The 18,148-nt window shown below is 43.5% G+C and overlaps 1 protein-coding gene across 1 annotated transcript in view; it reads right to left on the reverse strand.

Moving 5' to 3' along the window:
* The window catches only part of LOC148148378 (uncharacterized), a 53,697-nt gene that overhangs the window by 2,350 nt on the left and 33,199 nt on the right, over window positions 1-18,148 (reverse strand). Inside the window, exon 4 of the mRNA XM_087993200.1 lies at window positions 7,506-7,526. Coding sequence (XP_087849326.1) covers window positions 7,506-7,526 — 21 coding nt within the window. The remainder of the gene's footprint in view (window positions 1-7,505; window positions 7,527-18,148) is intronic.

Below are 18,148 nucleotides of genomic sequence, written 5' to 3' on the forward strand. Positions count from 1 at the left end.
TTTCCCTTGCAGATGTAACAGTTACCAGGTGCTTGGGTCCCAGAAGGGTTGGAAGTTTTAATAAATTATCCCTAGCTGCTATTCTCTCTGAAACCTCACTTGATACTGTTTCCTCTGGACTGGAGAACTGTATGCAAGAATGTATGTCTGAATGTTCATTTTTGCCAAGGGATGTGTTTAGGTGATGTTAGTACATTGGAACAGTTCATTTGTAGCAGGTTCTGTGTCCATCATTCAGTTAAGGTTTCCAATAGCTAAGTTATTCTAAATTCCTCTTCATTTTGTATGGATTTTCATTAGAGTGTTTAAATATAGTGTGTTTTGCATAATGGTGAGTGGTTTGACGAATGGAATCACATCTTGGACATCCAATGCCCATCTATCTTGTTATTAAGGAAAGGTTGGCATCCAAGCTACCTTCTTAAAATAGTTTGATGCGGTCTAGTTGGTCTATAGCACATTGGGGTCTCTTGTCTGGTTCTAAATCGATAATTGGGTTTAGAATTACAATCCCCACAGTGTGCAAATAGGTTATTCGACCCAACAAGTCTACACACGACCCTCCGAGGAGTAACCTACCCAGACCCATTCCTCTACACGATTATTACACATTTACCCTCACTAAGGCACCTAACCCACACATCCCTGAAAACTATGAACAACTAAGCATGGCCAATTCACCTGACATGCACATCTTTGGATTGTGTGAGGAAAGCAGAGCTTCCAGAATAAGCTCATGCAGACACTGGAGAGTACGCACCAGGAGGCTATTTGGTTCAAAGGTATGGTAGTTGTCAGTGTCTTTTGTTCCAGATGTTGAATTCGGTTGGTTTAAACAGTGTTTTGTGTATAAAGATTCTTTCAGTCACTAAGAGTTCTCTGTGTGTGGAAGAAGTAAAGTTTTACAAAAGGTAATGAAGGCAAAGCTGTAGGAATTGGCAGACAAGCTGGAGTTGGGGTTGCGATTGTCTATGAGAACATGAGAGATAATTACAGCTGTAGCTCGGCAATTACATTTGGAGGATCTGCCATCAGACTCTTTCGAAATGGCTCGAATTCAATATCAAATGAGGCACCGTGAACATGAGAAGGAATTGAAACAGTTTGAATTATGATAACAAGTAGAAATAAAAGAAAAGGAAATGAAGAAGAAAGAGAGAAAAAGAGAGAAGAAAAGCAGAGAGTTTCAACTTCAAAAGTTAGTAATTAGAGAGGAAAGTTGACATAGAAGGTGGTGATGAAGGTAGATGGGAGCCTGGATGAGGAGGATAGTGAGGTTGAGCAACCCTATAGTAGCCAAAGGCCTGATGTTGAGATACACCCAGGCATTATCTAAATTTGATGAGAAGGATGGGTGAGAATTTTTTATTTCATTTGAGAAAGTGGCTAAACAAATGCAGTGCCCAGTGACCATATGGATTTAGTTGATCCAAACAAAGCTGATAGGTATTTGCATCCCTATCAGAGGAGGTATCTGAGGAGTATGAGGAGATGTAGAAAGCCATTTGAAGTGCATGCAAGCTTGTGCCAGAAGCCAACAGACAGCTTTCCAGGAATCTAAAATAGCGTCCCTGGTTAAACGCACATTGACTTTGAAAGAATCAAAAGAAATAATTTTGAAAGGTGGGTAAGGGTATTAAAAACTGAGCAAACGAATGACACTCTTAGAGAGATTCTTATTTTGGAGAAGCTCAACAATTCACTTCCTGCAGTCATGAGAACTCGTGTGGAAGAGAAGAGAGTTAAAATGCCAAGATTAGAAGCTGAAATGGCAGCTGATGATGATTTAGTTCAGAAATCAATATTTGGTTTCTGTGAGGGATTGAGAAGAATGTGCAAGATCTTCTTAAAACATATCCCTGTGAGAGTAAGGTTTATTGGCATAGGCCAGGAGAAGCCGGTAAAGAGGTTACAGCATTAAGAGGCACATAAGCATGTAATTCTTTTATGCTGAGACATGAGGAGCATTGGAGAGATGAGAAGTGCTCCATTATGTAACGTGTGGTTGAACCGTCCAGTGGAAATATCAACAGATTTATTCCACAATGGGGAAGGAGGCCTTGAGCTTGACGTTGGCGTCACAACATTTCTGCATTTAAATTGTGAATAACATACCTGAGACAATTTTTTTTATCACTGATCGTGACCCTTAAAGTGTTTGGAGAGGTTTGGGGCGAATCATACCAGTCTGTTTCGATTGAGCTTATTATTGCTGCCATTCAATTTGAAATTATACAGTTGACAGGGCGAGAAAACCTTAGTTTTGATGGAGACTTGGATGAAGAAAGACAAAGGCATTCTGTGGCAAGAGTAAAATGACTGAAATCGAATCTAGTTGTGAACATTTGTATGCTCAGAGTCAATGTAATATATATATATATATATGCATTGCAGTCTGCTAATAGAGGAAGGTTGGGAGGTCTAAAATGAATCCATTTTTGAATATTAATGGATCATTTTATTGATGGTGGAGTTGTGAGTATACGATCACTGTAAAAAGGTTATTTTCTCTTGGGTTTTTTTTGAAGAGAGGTTTTAAAGGCAGAGGTGCAGAACTGCTGTCTGAAAACAGTTTAAGTAAATAACTGAGAAAGCCTTTAGGTTTCATTAAAACGGTGGTAACAATGGAAGGGCAGTGGCCAGCTCTCCCAGACCAGGTTTTCTCGTTTTGTTTTTAGCTGCAGCATTCAGAAGCTGTTCGGGCCCCAGAAGGGTTGGAAGTTTCAATACATGATCCCCAGCTGTTTTTCTCTCTGAGATCTCTGTTGATGTTGTTTCCCCCTGGATTGGAAAACTGCTGTAAGGATCTGTATTTGAATATATCTTTGGGCCAAGCAGTGTATACCAGGAAGGTACGGTATCTATTGTTTGTGTAAGTGTTCCAACATATAAGCCATCCTGAAATGTTCTTTTCTTTGATTGTATTTTAACTAAAGCAGTTGAATAGATTATATTTTGCTTAATGTCGACTAGTTTGACCAGTCACAATATATCTGGAAAGCACAATTCACATCTATATTCAAAATAAGGAAAGGTTTGGGTCTAAGCGGCCTTCTTAAAATATTTTGCGGGAATCTGGTCTGGTCCACAACACTTGTAGCCAAGGGGTTTCTGACTGACTCCTGTTATTAAAAATTTAGTGGAGTGGCAGGGGATGGTTTGCTGGAAGTTGTGCTGTAAGCTGCCTCAGACATTCAGGGAGACCTCAGGATTTGGTGACTCAACTCTGGATGGAGCATCTGAGCCTGCAACATTAACAACAAATGAAGCAGAGGCTGCAGAGAAGGGAAACTCTGAAACCACGGAGTGAGTGTGTGTGGGGAAAAGGATCTGCTGTATCCATCCCAAGTATTCCAGGAACAGCTTCCCAAGCTTCACTTAACGCAGGCGCATATAGTGAGGGGACCCTGACTGAACAAGGAGCTGGTCACAAAGCGGTGTCACCTCCTTCAACACGCCCTGCAGCTTCACACCAGGGCGAGGATGGTGCTGCCAGTGGCTGTTAGGGTCACTGTTTCATTCAGCTTCTATGATCCAGAACTTTCCAGGCAGAACTAGATGACATATTCATCATTTCCCAGTATCTCAACATCAATGTCACCATTCGGTGATGGAGGATATATTTGGTGGATGAGGTAAATACATTGTTTCTCCCACAGCAGGGAGCTGCCGGGTGTATCCAGCATAGTGGGATTCCCGATGGTGTACATGGCATCTGCAGAGTACCCGTGTCAATGGGGAGAGGTAGAGGAACTGAAGGAGCTCTCTCTCTATTAATGTTACAGTATGCCCATGCACAGTACATCATGTTGGTGAATACCCACTGTCCTGGCAGCAATCACGGCCTCTTCATTCAGAAGCAGTCAGCCATTCCCATCGTCATCGGGTCTCCATGTAGAAAGAAATGAATATATCTTGGATAAAGGCCGTACCCTTGATGCACATTTCAAAACACCATCCCCATAACCAATCAACCACATTAAACTATTCCATGTGTACGGAGAGCAATAGGGTCACTTGGAGTGTCTGGGAGCAGACAATCAGGGATGAAGCAAAACCTGCCATGTCTGAACGGGGCTGAGTGAACCCCCTAGTACACAGTATCAATAAGTCCTAAAATCCCTCTCCATTTAAGTTACATATTGCTTTCCGTTATTCCTGTAAATGGAATGATAGGTTATATCATGTTAAACTCAACCTGCCAAACTATGATCTACTGCCTTTACCTCTCTGAATCTATATGCAGACTCTCCACCCTCTCTTGATAATTTAATCTCTTGCTTACCACAGCGACATCACCAAACTCAGCATCTGTATATCTGTTCCATCCTCCTGATCATTAATATAGATTGTTAATAGTTGAGAACCCAGCGCTGGTCACTCTGTGACCCGGCTGGTTACGTTCTGTCTAACTGATTGAGACTGATTTATCCTGCATGCCTGCTCCTGTATGATACCCTCTCCTTCCCCATTCCTGTGCAACACAGTCGAAGAGTTGAATAAGAACAAGGAGTATCTGTGAGGAATCCAACCCCTCGATGAGGTTGATGTCAACACGGCCTCTGTTCCACTTTCCTGCCATCTCTCCATCCTAAAACTCTAGTCTCTTGTTGTAGATTGCGCCACATGAAAACAAAAACCACTCCATATCTACACATTCAATTACTTTTAGCATTTTACAGACCTCAATGAGATCTCCTTTCATTCTTATAAACTGGAGAGTATAGGCCTAAACTGCTCAATTTCTCTTCATAAGACAAACACTTCAAATATGGAATCAATCTAATGAAGCTCTTCTGAATTGCCTCCAATGGAAACACCTAATTCTGCAGGACACCCAAACTGTACTCTAGTTGCAGCCTCACTAATGCCTTGCATTAGCTTCACCAACACTCCCTACCTTTCTACTCTATCATTTTATAAATAAACGCTGAAATTATGCTTGCATTTCTCATTACTTGCAGTACCCGCAGGCAGGTTTTCTGCGATATGCAAGCAGACACCCAGATTCCTCTGCACCTAAACACTTTGAACTTTATCTCCATTTAGATAATAATTTGTCTGTCTATTATACTGGCCAACTTGAATAGCCCATATTTATTCACTTTAATTTTCCTTGCTAAATGTTGGCCCATTCACCCAACCTATCCATGTGTTTTAAAATCTCTTGCATCATCATTCCGAAGTAATTTCCCACCAATGCTAGTGTCATCTGAAAATGTGGCAACGTATTTTCTATCCCATCAACCGAGTACAGTAATACCATCAACCGCAAATGGTTGAGGCATGTGTATTGAAATCAGTGGCCCCCCACAAATTGCATTTGCCAAAAGAAAATGACACATTTAATCCATCTGACTCCATTTTGTTGGTTAACCAATCCTCCATCCAAGCTAATAAATTACTCCTAACTGCATGTTGTCTGATCATACCACTTACTCTTTGGAGAAACGACATATCCGATGCCTTCAGGAAGACCAGATGTGTTCCATCTCCAGGATTCCCACTATCCACCTTGTTTGTGGCATCTTGAAACAACTCAAGCAAATAATTCAAACATGATTTAGCGTTCGTAAAACCATGTTGACTCTGATGGATTGTGGTTTAACTTTGCAAATGTCCTGAACAATGGACTCTAACAATTAGCCTTAAATTACAATAGTTTATTGTTACACTTTAGTCCCGAATGTATACCATTATTATAAGTTCTTCCCTTTCGAAAGCCTTTACGTTTTCTTTGAAGTCCTATTTAATGGGCACACGTTTTTAAGAGATCTGCTCCAATTGCTGTGTAAAGGGTATGTGTTACTGAATGGACTCATCATCCTGCTGGTATACAAACTCGATGGGCTGATGTCTTTCTGGTGTTCCCATGTTGTCATCTCCAAGGCCAGAATGACCTGCTCCTTTTGATGCTTTGGAGGATTGGGAGATTATGGAATCTTCCTGTTGCTGGGTAACATTTTGAGGGTCTGATGGGTCTTCTCATACTTCTCCATAACAGGTGGATATACTGAACGGTCTCCTCATGTATCCCGGAGAAGGGACCGAGGGATTGATTGGTCTTATCTTGTTCTCATACAACAGACACGTGTCTAAATTACCTCTTCCTTTCTCATGAAAGAATTCTCAGATAGTTTTTATCCTTATCCAATTCCCTTGCAATGGCTTGGTGGGTCTGACTGGCCTCCTGTTACTGCATCAATGGTGCTGGAAGAGCACAGCAGTTCAGGCAGCATCGAGGAGCGTCAGCAAAATCGACGTTTCGGGCAAAAGCCCTTCATCAGGAATAAAGGCAGAGAGCCTGAAGATAAGATAGAGGAGGGTGGGGGTGGGGAGAGAGTAGCATATAGTACAATAGGTGAGTGGGGGAGGAGATGAAGGTGATAGGTCAGGGAGGAGAGGGTGGAGTGCATAGGTTGAAAAGGAACTAGGCAGGTCGGACAAGTCCGGACAAGTCAAGGGGACAGTGCTGAGCTGGAAGTTTGAAACTAGGATGAGGTGGGGGAAGGGGAAATGAGGAAGCTGTTGAAGTCCATATTGATGCCCTGGGGTTGAAGTGTTCCGAGGTGGAAGATGAGGCGTTCTTCCTCCAGGCGTCTGGTGGTGAGGGAGCAGCGGTGAAGGAGGCCCAGGGCCTCCATGTCGTTGGCAGAGTGGGAGGGGGAGTTGAAATGTTGGGCCACGGGGCGGTTTGGTTGATTGGTGCGGGTGTCTCGGAGATGTTCCCTAAAGCACTCTGCTAGGAGGCGCCCAGTCTCCCCAATGTAGAGGAGACCGCATCGGGAGCAACGGATACAATAAATGATATTAGTGGATGTACAGGTAAAATTTTGATGGATATGGAAGGCTCCTTTACGGCCTTGGATAGAGGTGAGGGAGGACGTGTGGGCACAGGTTTTACAGTTCCTGCGGTGGCAGGGGAAAGTGCCAGGATGTGAGCGTTGGTCATAGGGGTCGTGAACCTGACCAGGTAGTCACGGAGGGAACGGTCTTTGCGGAAGGCGGAAAGGGGTGGGGAGGGAAATATATCCCTGGTGGTGGGGTCTTTTTGGAGGTGGCGGAAATGTCGGCAGATGATTTGGTTTATGCAGAGGTTTGTAGGGTGGAAGGTGAGCACCAGGGGCGTTCGGTCCTTGTTACGGTTAGAGAGGTGGGGTCTGAGGGCGGAGGTGCGGGATGTGGACGAGATGCGTTGGAGGGCACCTTTAACCACGTGGGAAGGGAAATTGCGGTCTCTAAAGAAGGAGACCATCTGGTGTGTTCTGTGGTGGAACTGGTCCTCCTGGGAGCAGATATGGCGGAGGCGGAGGAATTGGGAATACGGGATGACATTTTTGCAAGACATAGGGTGGGAAGAGGTGTAATCCAGGTAGCTGTGGGAGTCGGTGGGTTTGTAAAAAATGTCAGTGTCAAATCAGTCTTCACTAATGGAGATGGAGAGGTCCAGGAAGGGGAGGGAGGTGTCAGAGATGGTCCAGGTAAATTTAAGATCAGGGTGGAATGTTATCCCAGTGTAACAATCTCTAGTCACTGTGTGACCTCTTCCAGTTCCTATGTTACAGACTTGAGGAGGCTGAATGGACTGATCCTGTTGCTGTTTAACAGGATACTGATGCAGCACGGCCTACTGTTATAGGCTCAAGTGACTGATTGGCCTCCTTCTGTAAATGTATGTCAGGCTCCACGGGCTGAATAGCCTCGTCCTGTTTTGGTGTAACAGGTTCGAAGGCCTGAATATCCTCCTGTTGTTCCTGTGTAACAGGCTGGAGTACGGAATGGATTCCTCCACTATCTGTGTAATTCACTTCACATGTTGACTCCTTCTGTCATCTATGTTCAAATAAGATCATCTTTAATTTTTGTAAACTCCAATGGCTACTGGGTCAACCTGAGCATCCTTTCGTTATAAGTTAGCACCTTCATTGCAGGAATCAGTTGAGGGAACCATCTCTGAGCTGCTTCCAATATAACAACATATTTTCTTCATTAAAGAGATTAAATCTGTACACACTACTCCAGATGTGATCTCACTAAGACCCTGTACAGCAGCAGCAACACTTTACCTGCCTGCCGTAAGGTTCCCACCCAGGTTAGAGCAGGCTCAGCTCTCTGGGCGAATACAGAGCATTGTTGGAAGATCATTGTCCTTCTCTACTCCATCAGCATAACGGGAGATCTGGAGAAGTTAAAGTTTGAGAAGATCATAAATGATGTGGCGAGATGATCTCTACCATTAATCTCCCCAGAACCCAAGTTGCTCAGATTCCACAGAATCTAGTAAGGTCGTGCGCAAAAACAGCAAGGAGGAGCAAACATTGATGGGAGTTATATATCAAAGTGAAAGCTGCAATACAAATGCTGGACATGTTATAAAACAGGAAATGAGATATACACATTTTTGGGTACTTCAGTAATAATGTACTGTTTAAATTATATCTAAACTATGTTAACCCAATTGAATGCTAATGCTGGGAAAAATGGATTTCATGACCACGTGTGAGATGGTTTACATGAACATTATGTTGAGCACTGAGCTCGAGATCAGGTTATTTAGCAAGAGCTATTTTAAACGTTTGCTGTAAAGGACCTTTTGGGAACAGTGACCACAATGTATTGGTTTTCTTTTATACTGTTTGAGTACACGACAGTTTTTGTTTTATTTGCAGTAACCGTTATAAATCTGAAGGTGTGAGGAGAAAGTGGGGACTACAGATGCTGGACATCAGAATCGAAGAGTGTGGTGCTGGAAAAGCGCAGTCAGGCAGCATACTGAGAGTAGATAAATCGATGTTTCGGGCATCAGCCCTTCATCAGGAATGAAGCTTGTTTGCCAAGGGGGCTGAGAGATAAATGGGAAGGGGGTGCGGCAGGAGGGAGGTAGCTGGGATTGCGATAGGTAGATGAAGGTGGGGTTGAAAGTGATCGGTGACGAAGGGATACAGAACGCCTCATCTACTGCATCCATTAAACCCAATGTGGTTTTCTCTACATTGGCAAAGCAGGAGGTCAACTTGTGGAACATTTCAGAGAACACCTCTGGGACAACCACATTGAACAAATCCATCACCTTGTGGCTGAGCACTTCAATTCCCCTTCCCACTCTGCCAAGGACATGAGGATCCTGGTCCTGGTCCATCGCCAAACCCGAGCCACCAGAAGCCTGGAGGAAGAAAGCCTCCTCTTCTGCCTTGGGACCCTCCAACCACAGGGGATCATAGTGGATTTCCCCATTTCCCCTAATCCCACCTTATCCTACTCCAAACATCCAAATCAGCACCGCCCTTTTGAACGTTCCTATGTGTCCACCTTCCTTCCTATCAATCTGGTCCACCCTCTTCTCCGACTAGCACTTTTAACCTCACCTTTATCTTCCTATTAGATGAAAGGAGGCAGCTTGCCAAAAAATGCCAAGTGTTGCAGTAAGCTAGTAGATTCAGAGAAATGTAGGACCCAGCAAAGGATGACCAAGAAACTGAGGATAAAATCAGAAAGAGAAAAAGCATACAAATGAAAGAAAAACATAAAGACTGCTAAAAAGCGTCTATAATGTATGAAAAAAAATAAAAACAAGGTCAAATGTGGAACAGTTGGTGTGCGTTCAGGATAATTTATTGCAGAGAACAGAGAAATCGCAGGGAAAAGAAACAGTTTCTTTGTGTCTATCTTCATGGAAGAATGTCCAGAAATTCTTCCAGAAATACCAAGTGTCCATGGGACTTGTGTAAGTAAAGTCTAAGGCCATTCTTATCAATGTTGAGATCATCTTTGTAAAGAAAGCTGGATTGAGTATTTATAAATCTAACAGACTAGATGTACTTCATACAAGAATTTCAGAGGAAGCATAATAGACATGTTGATTGCATCGCAGATTTTCACTTTATTTTCCGACACATTCCCGAAAGGCATTTAGCCAATCTGGATAAGGCAAAAGTTATAAATATTATCCAACAGTTTAAGAAAGGATGAAGATGGAGAGTGGTGAACTACAGACCAGTTATCTTGTCATCCACAGTCAGGTGTCTGTTGGACTCGATTACAAAGAACATGCTATTAGATATTTAGAAGGTAATAACATAACTGGGGAGTGTGAAAATGTACCAATGAAAGGAAAACCAGAAGTGACAAACATATTTTTGGAATGGTTTGAAGATGATACTTGTGGACATAGGCAATGAAGAACCATTGGATAACGTATAGTTGGATATTCATGAGCTTTTTTTTAAAGAACTCACACAGCAAGTTCATAAGAAAAATTAAAGCGAGAGGTATTGGGAAGAACATATGCAAATGGGAAAGTAAAAATTAGGTTTATATTCATGCGAATGTAATTGGAAGATAGAGGATGTCGTGCACCAGTTGTATCGAGCGTTGGTGAGACTAAACGTAGAATATTGTGTACCATTCGGAGTCCCGAACTAAGAAAGAATATATTGACTACAGAGGAACTTTAAAAGGTATTATCCAGATTAATCCGTAAAATGGCAAGATTGTCTGATGGGGAACCTCAGCCTGTAATCTCGAGTTTCAAAACATGAGAGTTGATTGTAGTGAATTTTAGAAACATCGAAAGGACTGAATAACAGAGGGACATGGTGAAGTACAAGTAGGCGGGATAAGGGAGAATCCCACGATATTCTACACCGACAAGTAGAACAGAATAATCAGCAAACAGTTAGTGTTCATTAGAAACCAAAAGGGCAATCTGTGTGTCAAGCTGGAGAACATTGATGGATTGTTACATGAGACCTTCCCATCTATTTTACTTGGGAGAAGAAGGAGGCAGGTGCAGAATTCAAGAAGATGGACTAGGAAGCTCTTGAACAGATTGATGTAAAATACGAGTAGCGATTTCAGGCTTTGTTCTGAATAGGTTTGGACCAATCTCCATGTCTGAATGAGTTGTATCACAGGCGGCTGTTGGGGTCAAAGGAGGAAAGACCCTGACTGAATATTTTAATTAGAATCTGACCATAGTGGAGGTGCCAGAGAACTGGACAACCGCTAATACAATTCCACTTCGCAGTAAGGGTGAGAGAGATAGACCAGGTAACTATAGATGAGCGAGTATTAGATCACTGTTGAGGAAACTACTGGATAAAATAGGGAAGAAGAAAATCGAACTCCAATCAGAGTCGCAAGGTTTGATCAGGGATAATCATCATGACTTTATCAGAAGGAAGTCACATCCAATGGATCTGATTGAATTAGTTTGAGGGGGTCGATTATTTAGTTTTGTAGGAAGGCCTTTGACAAATTTCCACCTGGGAAACTGAAAATAAAGTAAAATCTCATAATATGATGGATAACTTGACAAGTTACAACGAAAATTGTCTTAGTAGCAGAAGACAGAGGGTGGTGGGAGAAAGCTGTTTGTGTGACTGGAGACCAGTGTCCCCTGGTGTTCCACAGGGATCAGTGCTGTGTCCCTTATTGTTTGTGTTATTTATAACAAAATGTAGATGTGAATGTGGAGGGGGCTAGGTGGGGAGTGGGGAAGGTGTGATAAGTAAGTGTATGTTTGACATAAAGATTGGCTGGGTGGTTAGCAGTGAGGGGAAGGCCTTAAATTACAGGAAGATCCAGATGGAATGGTCAGATGGGCACATCAATGGTAGATGGAATGTAACCCTGATAAATATGAGGTGATGCACTTTTGGAAATGGAACCTGGCAGGGGAGGACTCAATGAATAGCAGCACACTGGGAAGCTCAGATTGTGCTTCTCCACACATCCCTGAATGTGACTGGACAGGTTAATGCTTAAAAATGTGTTGCTGGAAAAGCGCAGCAGGTCAGGCAGCATCAAAGGAGCAGGAGAATCGATGTTTCGGGCAGATTCCTGAAGAAGGCTTATGCCTGAAACGTTGATTCTCCTGCTCCTTTGAGGCTGCCTGACCTGCCGCGTCTTTCGAGCAAAACATTTTTTAAGCTCTGATCTCCAGCATCTGCATTCCTCACTTTCTCCTGGACAGGTTAATGGACTAGTTAAGAATTGGCCCTTGGGTGCAGCGTCTCCTAATCAGGGTGTAGATTATAAGAGCAATACAGTGCTTTGGTTCGGCAAAAATTGAGTACTATATGTCGCTCCGGGAACCACATTCCAGGAAGGATGTGATTGTACTGGAGAGGGTGCAGAGGTGAAACACCAGGATGTTCCCTGGAATGGACCATATCAGCTATGGAGAGAGGCTGGATAAGCTCGGGTTGTTTACTTTGGAGCAGAGAAAGCTGAGGAGTCAGTGATTCAGAAGGATAAGATTATAAGCGACACGGACAGGGTGGAAAGACAGCAGCTGTTCCTTTTAGTCAGAGGGTGAAGAACAAAGGAGCACACTTTTAAAGTGAAGGGTTTGAGGTTCAGAGAGGATTTAAACTTTTTTTCACCTCGAGGTGTGGGGTTCTGGGATTACTTCCTGAGAGGGGAATGATCACCTCACAATCGTTAAAAAGTACTTGGACGAACAATTGGAAGCGTCATAACATTCCAGTTTATGGGCCTGGTGTAGGAAAGTGGGACGAGTATAGATCGTGCTGTATTTCTGTTGGCACAGAGTCGATGCCCCTGTGAGTGTATGGTGTGGAAGGTCAATTATTGAGCAGTTTAAGGCAGGAATTGATGGATTTCTGAAGAGTTATATTCATAAGGGTTATAAGAGTGAACTGTATTAGCTTGTTAAATTATGTCAATGTGAGAAATATGAGAAAACAAGTGCAGTTTCTTTACAGTTTGAAACCAGAGAATGGAGAATGGGGAACAGGGAAATGGCAGAACTATGAAGCCACTACTTCAGTTCTGTCTTCACAGAACTTTTTACCAATACAAGGAAAACCGAGTCTGGTGTGGGAAAATGATTGAGTACATGGGACAATAAACATAGTAAGTAAATGGTTTAGCAGAAATTATTGTTGCTAAAAGTAATGGTCATATACAACACTAACATAGATTTATGAAATGGGAATTATGTTTGAGAAACAAACTGGGAGACAAATGAAAGAGAAGCAATGGGTGTAACACATTTTGATTTTTAGAAAAATGTTGGTAAAGCTCCAAGCCCAATTAGCAAAATCAAATCTGAGTGGATTGGGGATAATATCTGGATATGTTTCTAGAATGGGACAGCTGGCAGGAAACAGTGAATAGAAATAAACAGACTTGTCAAGTAATAGCCTGACATTTTCTGAAAGGTATGATTCTGTGAGTATGACTATGTCCCAGACTCCCCATTACCTTCCCCAGATATCTCCTGTCTCATCAGCAGGACGGACACAGCAGAAGTGGTGGTACAGTGGGGTACAGTTGGAAAGAAATTGCTCTTGGAGTCCTCAACAGTGACCCCGTATCCCATGAAGTCTCATGGCATTAGTTTGCACATGGGAAAGGAAACCTCCTGCTGATTACCATGTACCAGCCTCTCTCAGTACTGAATTAGTACTCCTCCATGCTGACCAACACTTGGAGGAAGTACTGAGGGTAGCACTTACGCAAGATGTACTCTGGGTGGGGGATTTCAATGTTCACCACCAACAGTATCTCAGCTACAGCATTACTGATCGAGCTGGCCGTGTCCTAAAGGATATAACTGGCAGCAGGTAGTGAAGGAACGAACAGGAGGAAAATACATACTTGACCACAGCCTTACTAATCTGCCAGTTGCAGAAGTATCTGTCCATGACAGTATCGATAAGAGTGACCACCGCATAGTAATTGTGGAGACAAAGTCACACCTGCATATTGAGAATAACCTCCACCATTCTGGGTGGTACTATCACGGTGCTTAATAGGGCAGACTTCGAACAGATCTAGCAGCTCAAATCTGGATGTCCATAAGGTGTTGTGGGTCATCAATAGCAGTGGAATTGTAGTCCCGCATAACCTCATGGCCTGGCATATCCCCCTCGCAACAATTACCATCAATCCAGAGGATCAACATTGGGTCAATGGAGTGTGCAGGATGGTAGGAGCAGCACCAGGCTTACCTGACAATGAGGTGTCAGCCTGGTGAAGCCACCAAACAGGACTACTTACGCACCAAACAGCATAAGCAGTAAGTGATAGGCAGAGCAAAGTGATCCCACAAGCAACGGTTCAGAGCTAAGCTCTGCAGTCCTTCCACATCTAGTCGAGAAACATTGGGGACAATTAAACAATTCACTGGAGGAAGAGATTCCACAAATAACCGCTTCCTCCATGATGGAAGAGCCCAGCACTTCAGTGTATAAAATAAGGCTGATGCATTCGCAACAATCTTCAGTCAGAAGTGCTGAGTGCATGATCCATTTCAACCCCTTCCAGTGGTCCTCAGCAATTCAGTTACCAGTCATCAACCAATTCGATTCAGTCCACGCGATATCCAGAAACGGTTGGAGATACTGGATACTCCATAGGGTCCATACTCTGACAACATTCTGGAAATAGTACTTAAAACTTGTGCTCCATAACTTGCCACTCCCCTAGCCAAACTGTTTCAATACACTTACAACAATGGCTTTTCCTCATTATGTGAAAATTACCCCAACGATCTCGTGTATATAAAAAGTAGAACAAATCTAATCCGGCCAATTACCACTTCATCAGTCTACTCTCGATCATCAGTAAAGTGGTGGAAGGTCTCAGTGCTTTTAAGCAGCAACCTGCACAGCAATACCCTGGTCAATGACGCCCAGTTTGGGCTCCACCAGGGCCACTCAGCTCCTGACCTCATTTCTGTGGTTCAAACATGGACAAAAGAGCTGAATTCTAGAGGTGGGGTGAGAGTGACAGCCCTTTAAATCAAGGCTGCATTCGACCCTGTGTGGTATCAAGGAGCCTTAGCAACACTGGAATCAATGGGTATCAGAGGCAAAATCCCTGCTGGTTAGATTCATACCTGACACGTAGGAAGGTGGTCATGGTTGATGAAGGTCAGTCAACTCAGCTCCAAATCTGTAGGAGTCCCTCGAACAGTGACCGAAAACTTCTTCAGGGCTGCTTCATCAATGACCTTCCTTCCATTTTAAGGTCAGAAGTGGGGATGTTCGCCAATGATTGTACAATGTCCTGCAACATTTGTGGCTCCTCAGATACTGAAGCAGTCCATGTTCAAATGCGGCAAGATCTGGAGCTTTTCCAGGCTGACAAGTGGCAAGTAATATTCAGCCCACACGAATGCCAGACCATGACCATCACCAATAAAATACAATCTAACCTGCCCCTTGGCATTCAATGGTGTTACTATCACTGAATCCCCCAGTATCAATTTCTGGGGGGTAATCATTGCTCAGAAATTCACTGGTCTCGCCACATGAACACAGCAACTTTAAGAGCAGGTCTGAAGCTAGGAATACTGTGGCGAATAGCTCACATCCTGACTTCCAAAAGTCTGTCCATCATCTGCAATGCATAAGTCAGAAGTGTAATAGGAGACTCCCAATTTGCCTGGATGAGTGCAGCCCCAACAACACTCAAGAAGCTTTATACCATCCAGGACAAAGCAGCCAGTTTGACTGTCCCTTCATCCACAATGCTCCACCATCAACGCTCAGCAGCAGCAGCAGCAGCAGCAGCAGTGTTTTACTATCTACACGCTGCAATGAAATGATTCATCAAAGATCCTTAGATACCATCTTCCCAACTCATGACCATGTCTAACTAGAAGGACAAGGGCTACAGATATATGGGAATATCATCATCTTCAGGTTCCCTCCAAGCCAGTCACCATACTGACTTGGAAATATATCACCGCCCCTTCACAGTCACTGGGTCAGAATCCTGGGATTCCCTTCCTAATGGCATTGGAGGTCAACCACTGCAGGTGGACTGCAGCGTTCAACAAGGCAGCTCACCACCACCTTCTCAAGGACAACTAGGGACAAGCAATAAATGCTGGCCCAGCCAGTGACTCCGATATTCACGAAATAAATAAATATAAATTAACAGAGGACGGTTGATGAGGTGTCGCAGGGATCGGTGCTTGGGGCCCAGCTGTTCACAATGCCCTTTAAACATTAGGTTGCTGGAATCAGATACAATATATCCCAGCCTGCTGACAGCACTAACGGATGTGGGATTGTGAGTGGGTGAGGAGGATGTAAAAAAGCACCGAGAAGACTAAGAAAAGTGGAGTGAATGATTAAACAGTGACAGATGGGGAACAATGTGGATAGAGGTGACAGTGTGCCCTTTGGTGGAAATGATAAATTGGCAGCCTACCATTTGAAAGGGATTGGTTGGAACATGTTGATCTAGAAAGTGATGTACGTTCCTTTTTGTTGTTTCCTTCTGCATAAACCTCTGAGGCCCCTACAGCTCAGTGAGTTCTGCAACCAGAAGTCAATACTGTGCATGGCATTGGCACGCTGACCAGTGTACACAGACCCAAGTCGGGAGCTGCAACACTGAAAAGGATCTGCATCTCCTTGTACACCAGTCGCTGAAAGTAATATTGCAGAAACAGAAAGCAGTGAGGAAGATAAATGGTTTGTTGACCTTAATTTCAGGGGGATGTGAGTCCACGAGTAAGGGTGTCTTACTGCAGCTGTAAATACCCTTGGTGAGATATCATCTCGAGCATTGTGCAGTATTGTGGGCAGTTTTGGTCTACTGACTTAATAAAGGACAAACCAGACATTGATGGAGAGCAGTGAAGGATGACCAGACTGATCTCTGGGATGACGGGCTTGTGGGAGCAGAGTTTGGGGCGACTGGAATACCCTGTATTCCATTGGGTTTAGGAAAATGAGTTGGATCTTAGTGAAATATACAAAACTCTGACAGGGTGAGACAGATTGGAAGCAGGGATGATAATTCCCCTGGCTGGGACTTCTAAAACAAGGGGCCACAGTCTTAGGTACAGGCAGTCACTCTGCATTGAGATGATAATAAATGTCTGCTCTCACTGACTGGGGAACCTGGGGAATTCGCTCGCACCTGGAAACCGAGACACTGATTATAAATAAGCATTTAGAGACAGTAAAGTGATGGTGGGAGAGCAGGAGTACGGTGTGGAATAAAGAGCCAACCATCATTATATTGAATTGGTTAGCAAACTCGATGGACCAAACGTACTACTGCACTGCCTATTTTATAGCTTCCCAAGGTTACTAACATTAACGGATAAGAATATCTGTGGGGTAAGTGCATTGAGGATATATTTTCCATGAACTAGAATGGGGAGGCTAAATGTGTTTTCCATTCCCGATGTTTCTGTGCATTCTGTGGGAAAGCTCTGTAAATGCTGTCACAAGCTCTCAGATGTTAGGAAGGAGGTTTCTGCAGTGTCGACAGGACTGTGTTCCCATTCCCTTTTCCGACACTGATGCTGAGGCTGGGTGTTCTGTCCGGTTTCATCCATTCAGACCTCGGAGTAGTTTGATATAAATGAGGGCCCTTGCTTGGCAATTTCAGGGACCATTGAAATGTTTATCACATGCCAGAGTCTTTGGAGTCACTTTTAGGCCTGCCCAGGAAATCATGGGAGATTCACCTCGTAAAAGTACATTGGAGAAGGAAATTCTGTTTACAATCCATATTAGTTTTAAGGTCACAGTTACTGAACCCAGATTTTAGATCTCGATATTTTATTAATTGCTTTTAACTTCCACCAGCTGCCAGTGCAGTAGCCTGGTCTGGATGAGTAATCCAGTGACATTTCCACAGCACCATTTCCACATGGGCATCTATCGGAAACCACACTGAACTGGTTACTTCTGTGCTGCCAAAAAGAACTCCCACCAATTTGGCTGTCATGATGGGACTGAGGTGATAGTAATTGGTCAGTTTGTAATATTTCCCGTCTTAGTTGGCAGGACACAGCTGAATGATTTTCCAAATTGCCAGGGAGATGTCAGAGTTGGAGCGGGAATGAAGCAGCTCCCCCAGGGACACGGCTTGTTGTGCAGCACAAGTCTTCAGTCCTATTGCAGGAATGGGGTCAGGGCCCATTGTCTGTGTCGTATCTATTTGTTCAGCTATTTCTTCATGTCACGTGCAGCGAATCAAATTAGTTGAAGACTGGCATCTGTGATTTTGTGGGCATCATGATGAGGGTGAGGTATACCATCGACTCAACACTTCTGGCAGAAGATGGTGCAGATAAAACATCCTTCCCTTTTACACTGATGTGCAGGTCTGTTCCATTATTTAGGATGGGGATATTTGTGGAGCCCTC

This window comes from Chiloscyllium plagiosum, unplaced genomic scaffold (assembly GCF_037043375.1).
Source record: "Chiloscyllium plagiosum isolate Xiang-an unplaced genomic scaffold, Cpla_swu_hap1 HiC_scaffold_13, whole genome shotgun sequence".
NCBI classification, from domain to species: Eukaryota; Metazoa; Chordata; class Chondrichthyes; order Orectolobiformes; family Hemiscylliidae; genus Chiloscyllium; species Chiloscyllium plagiosum.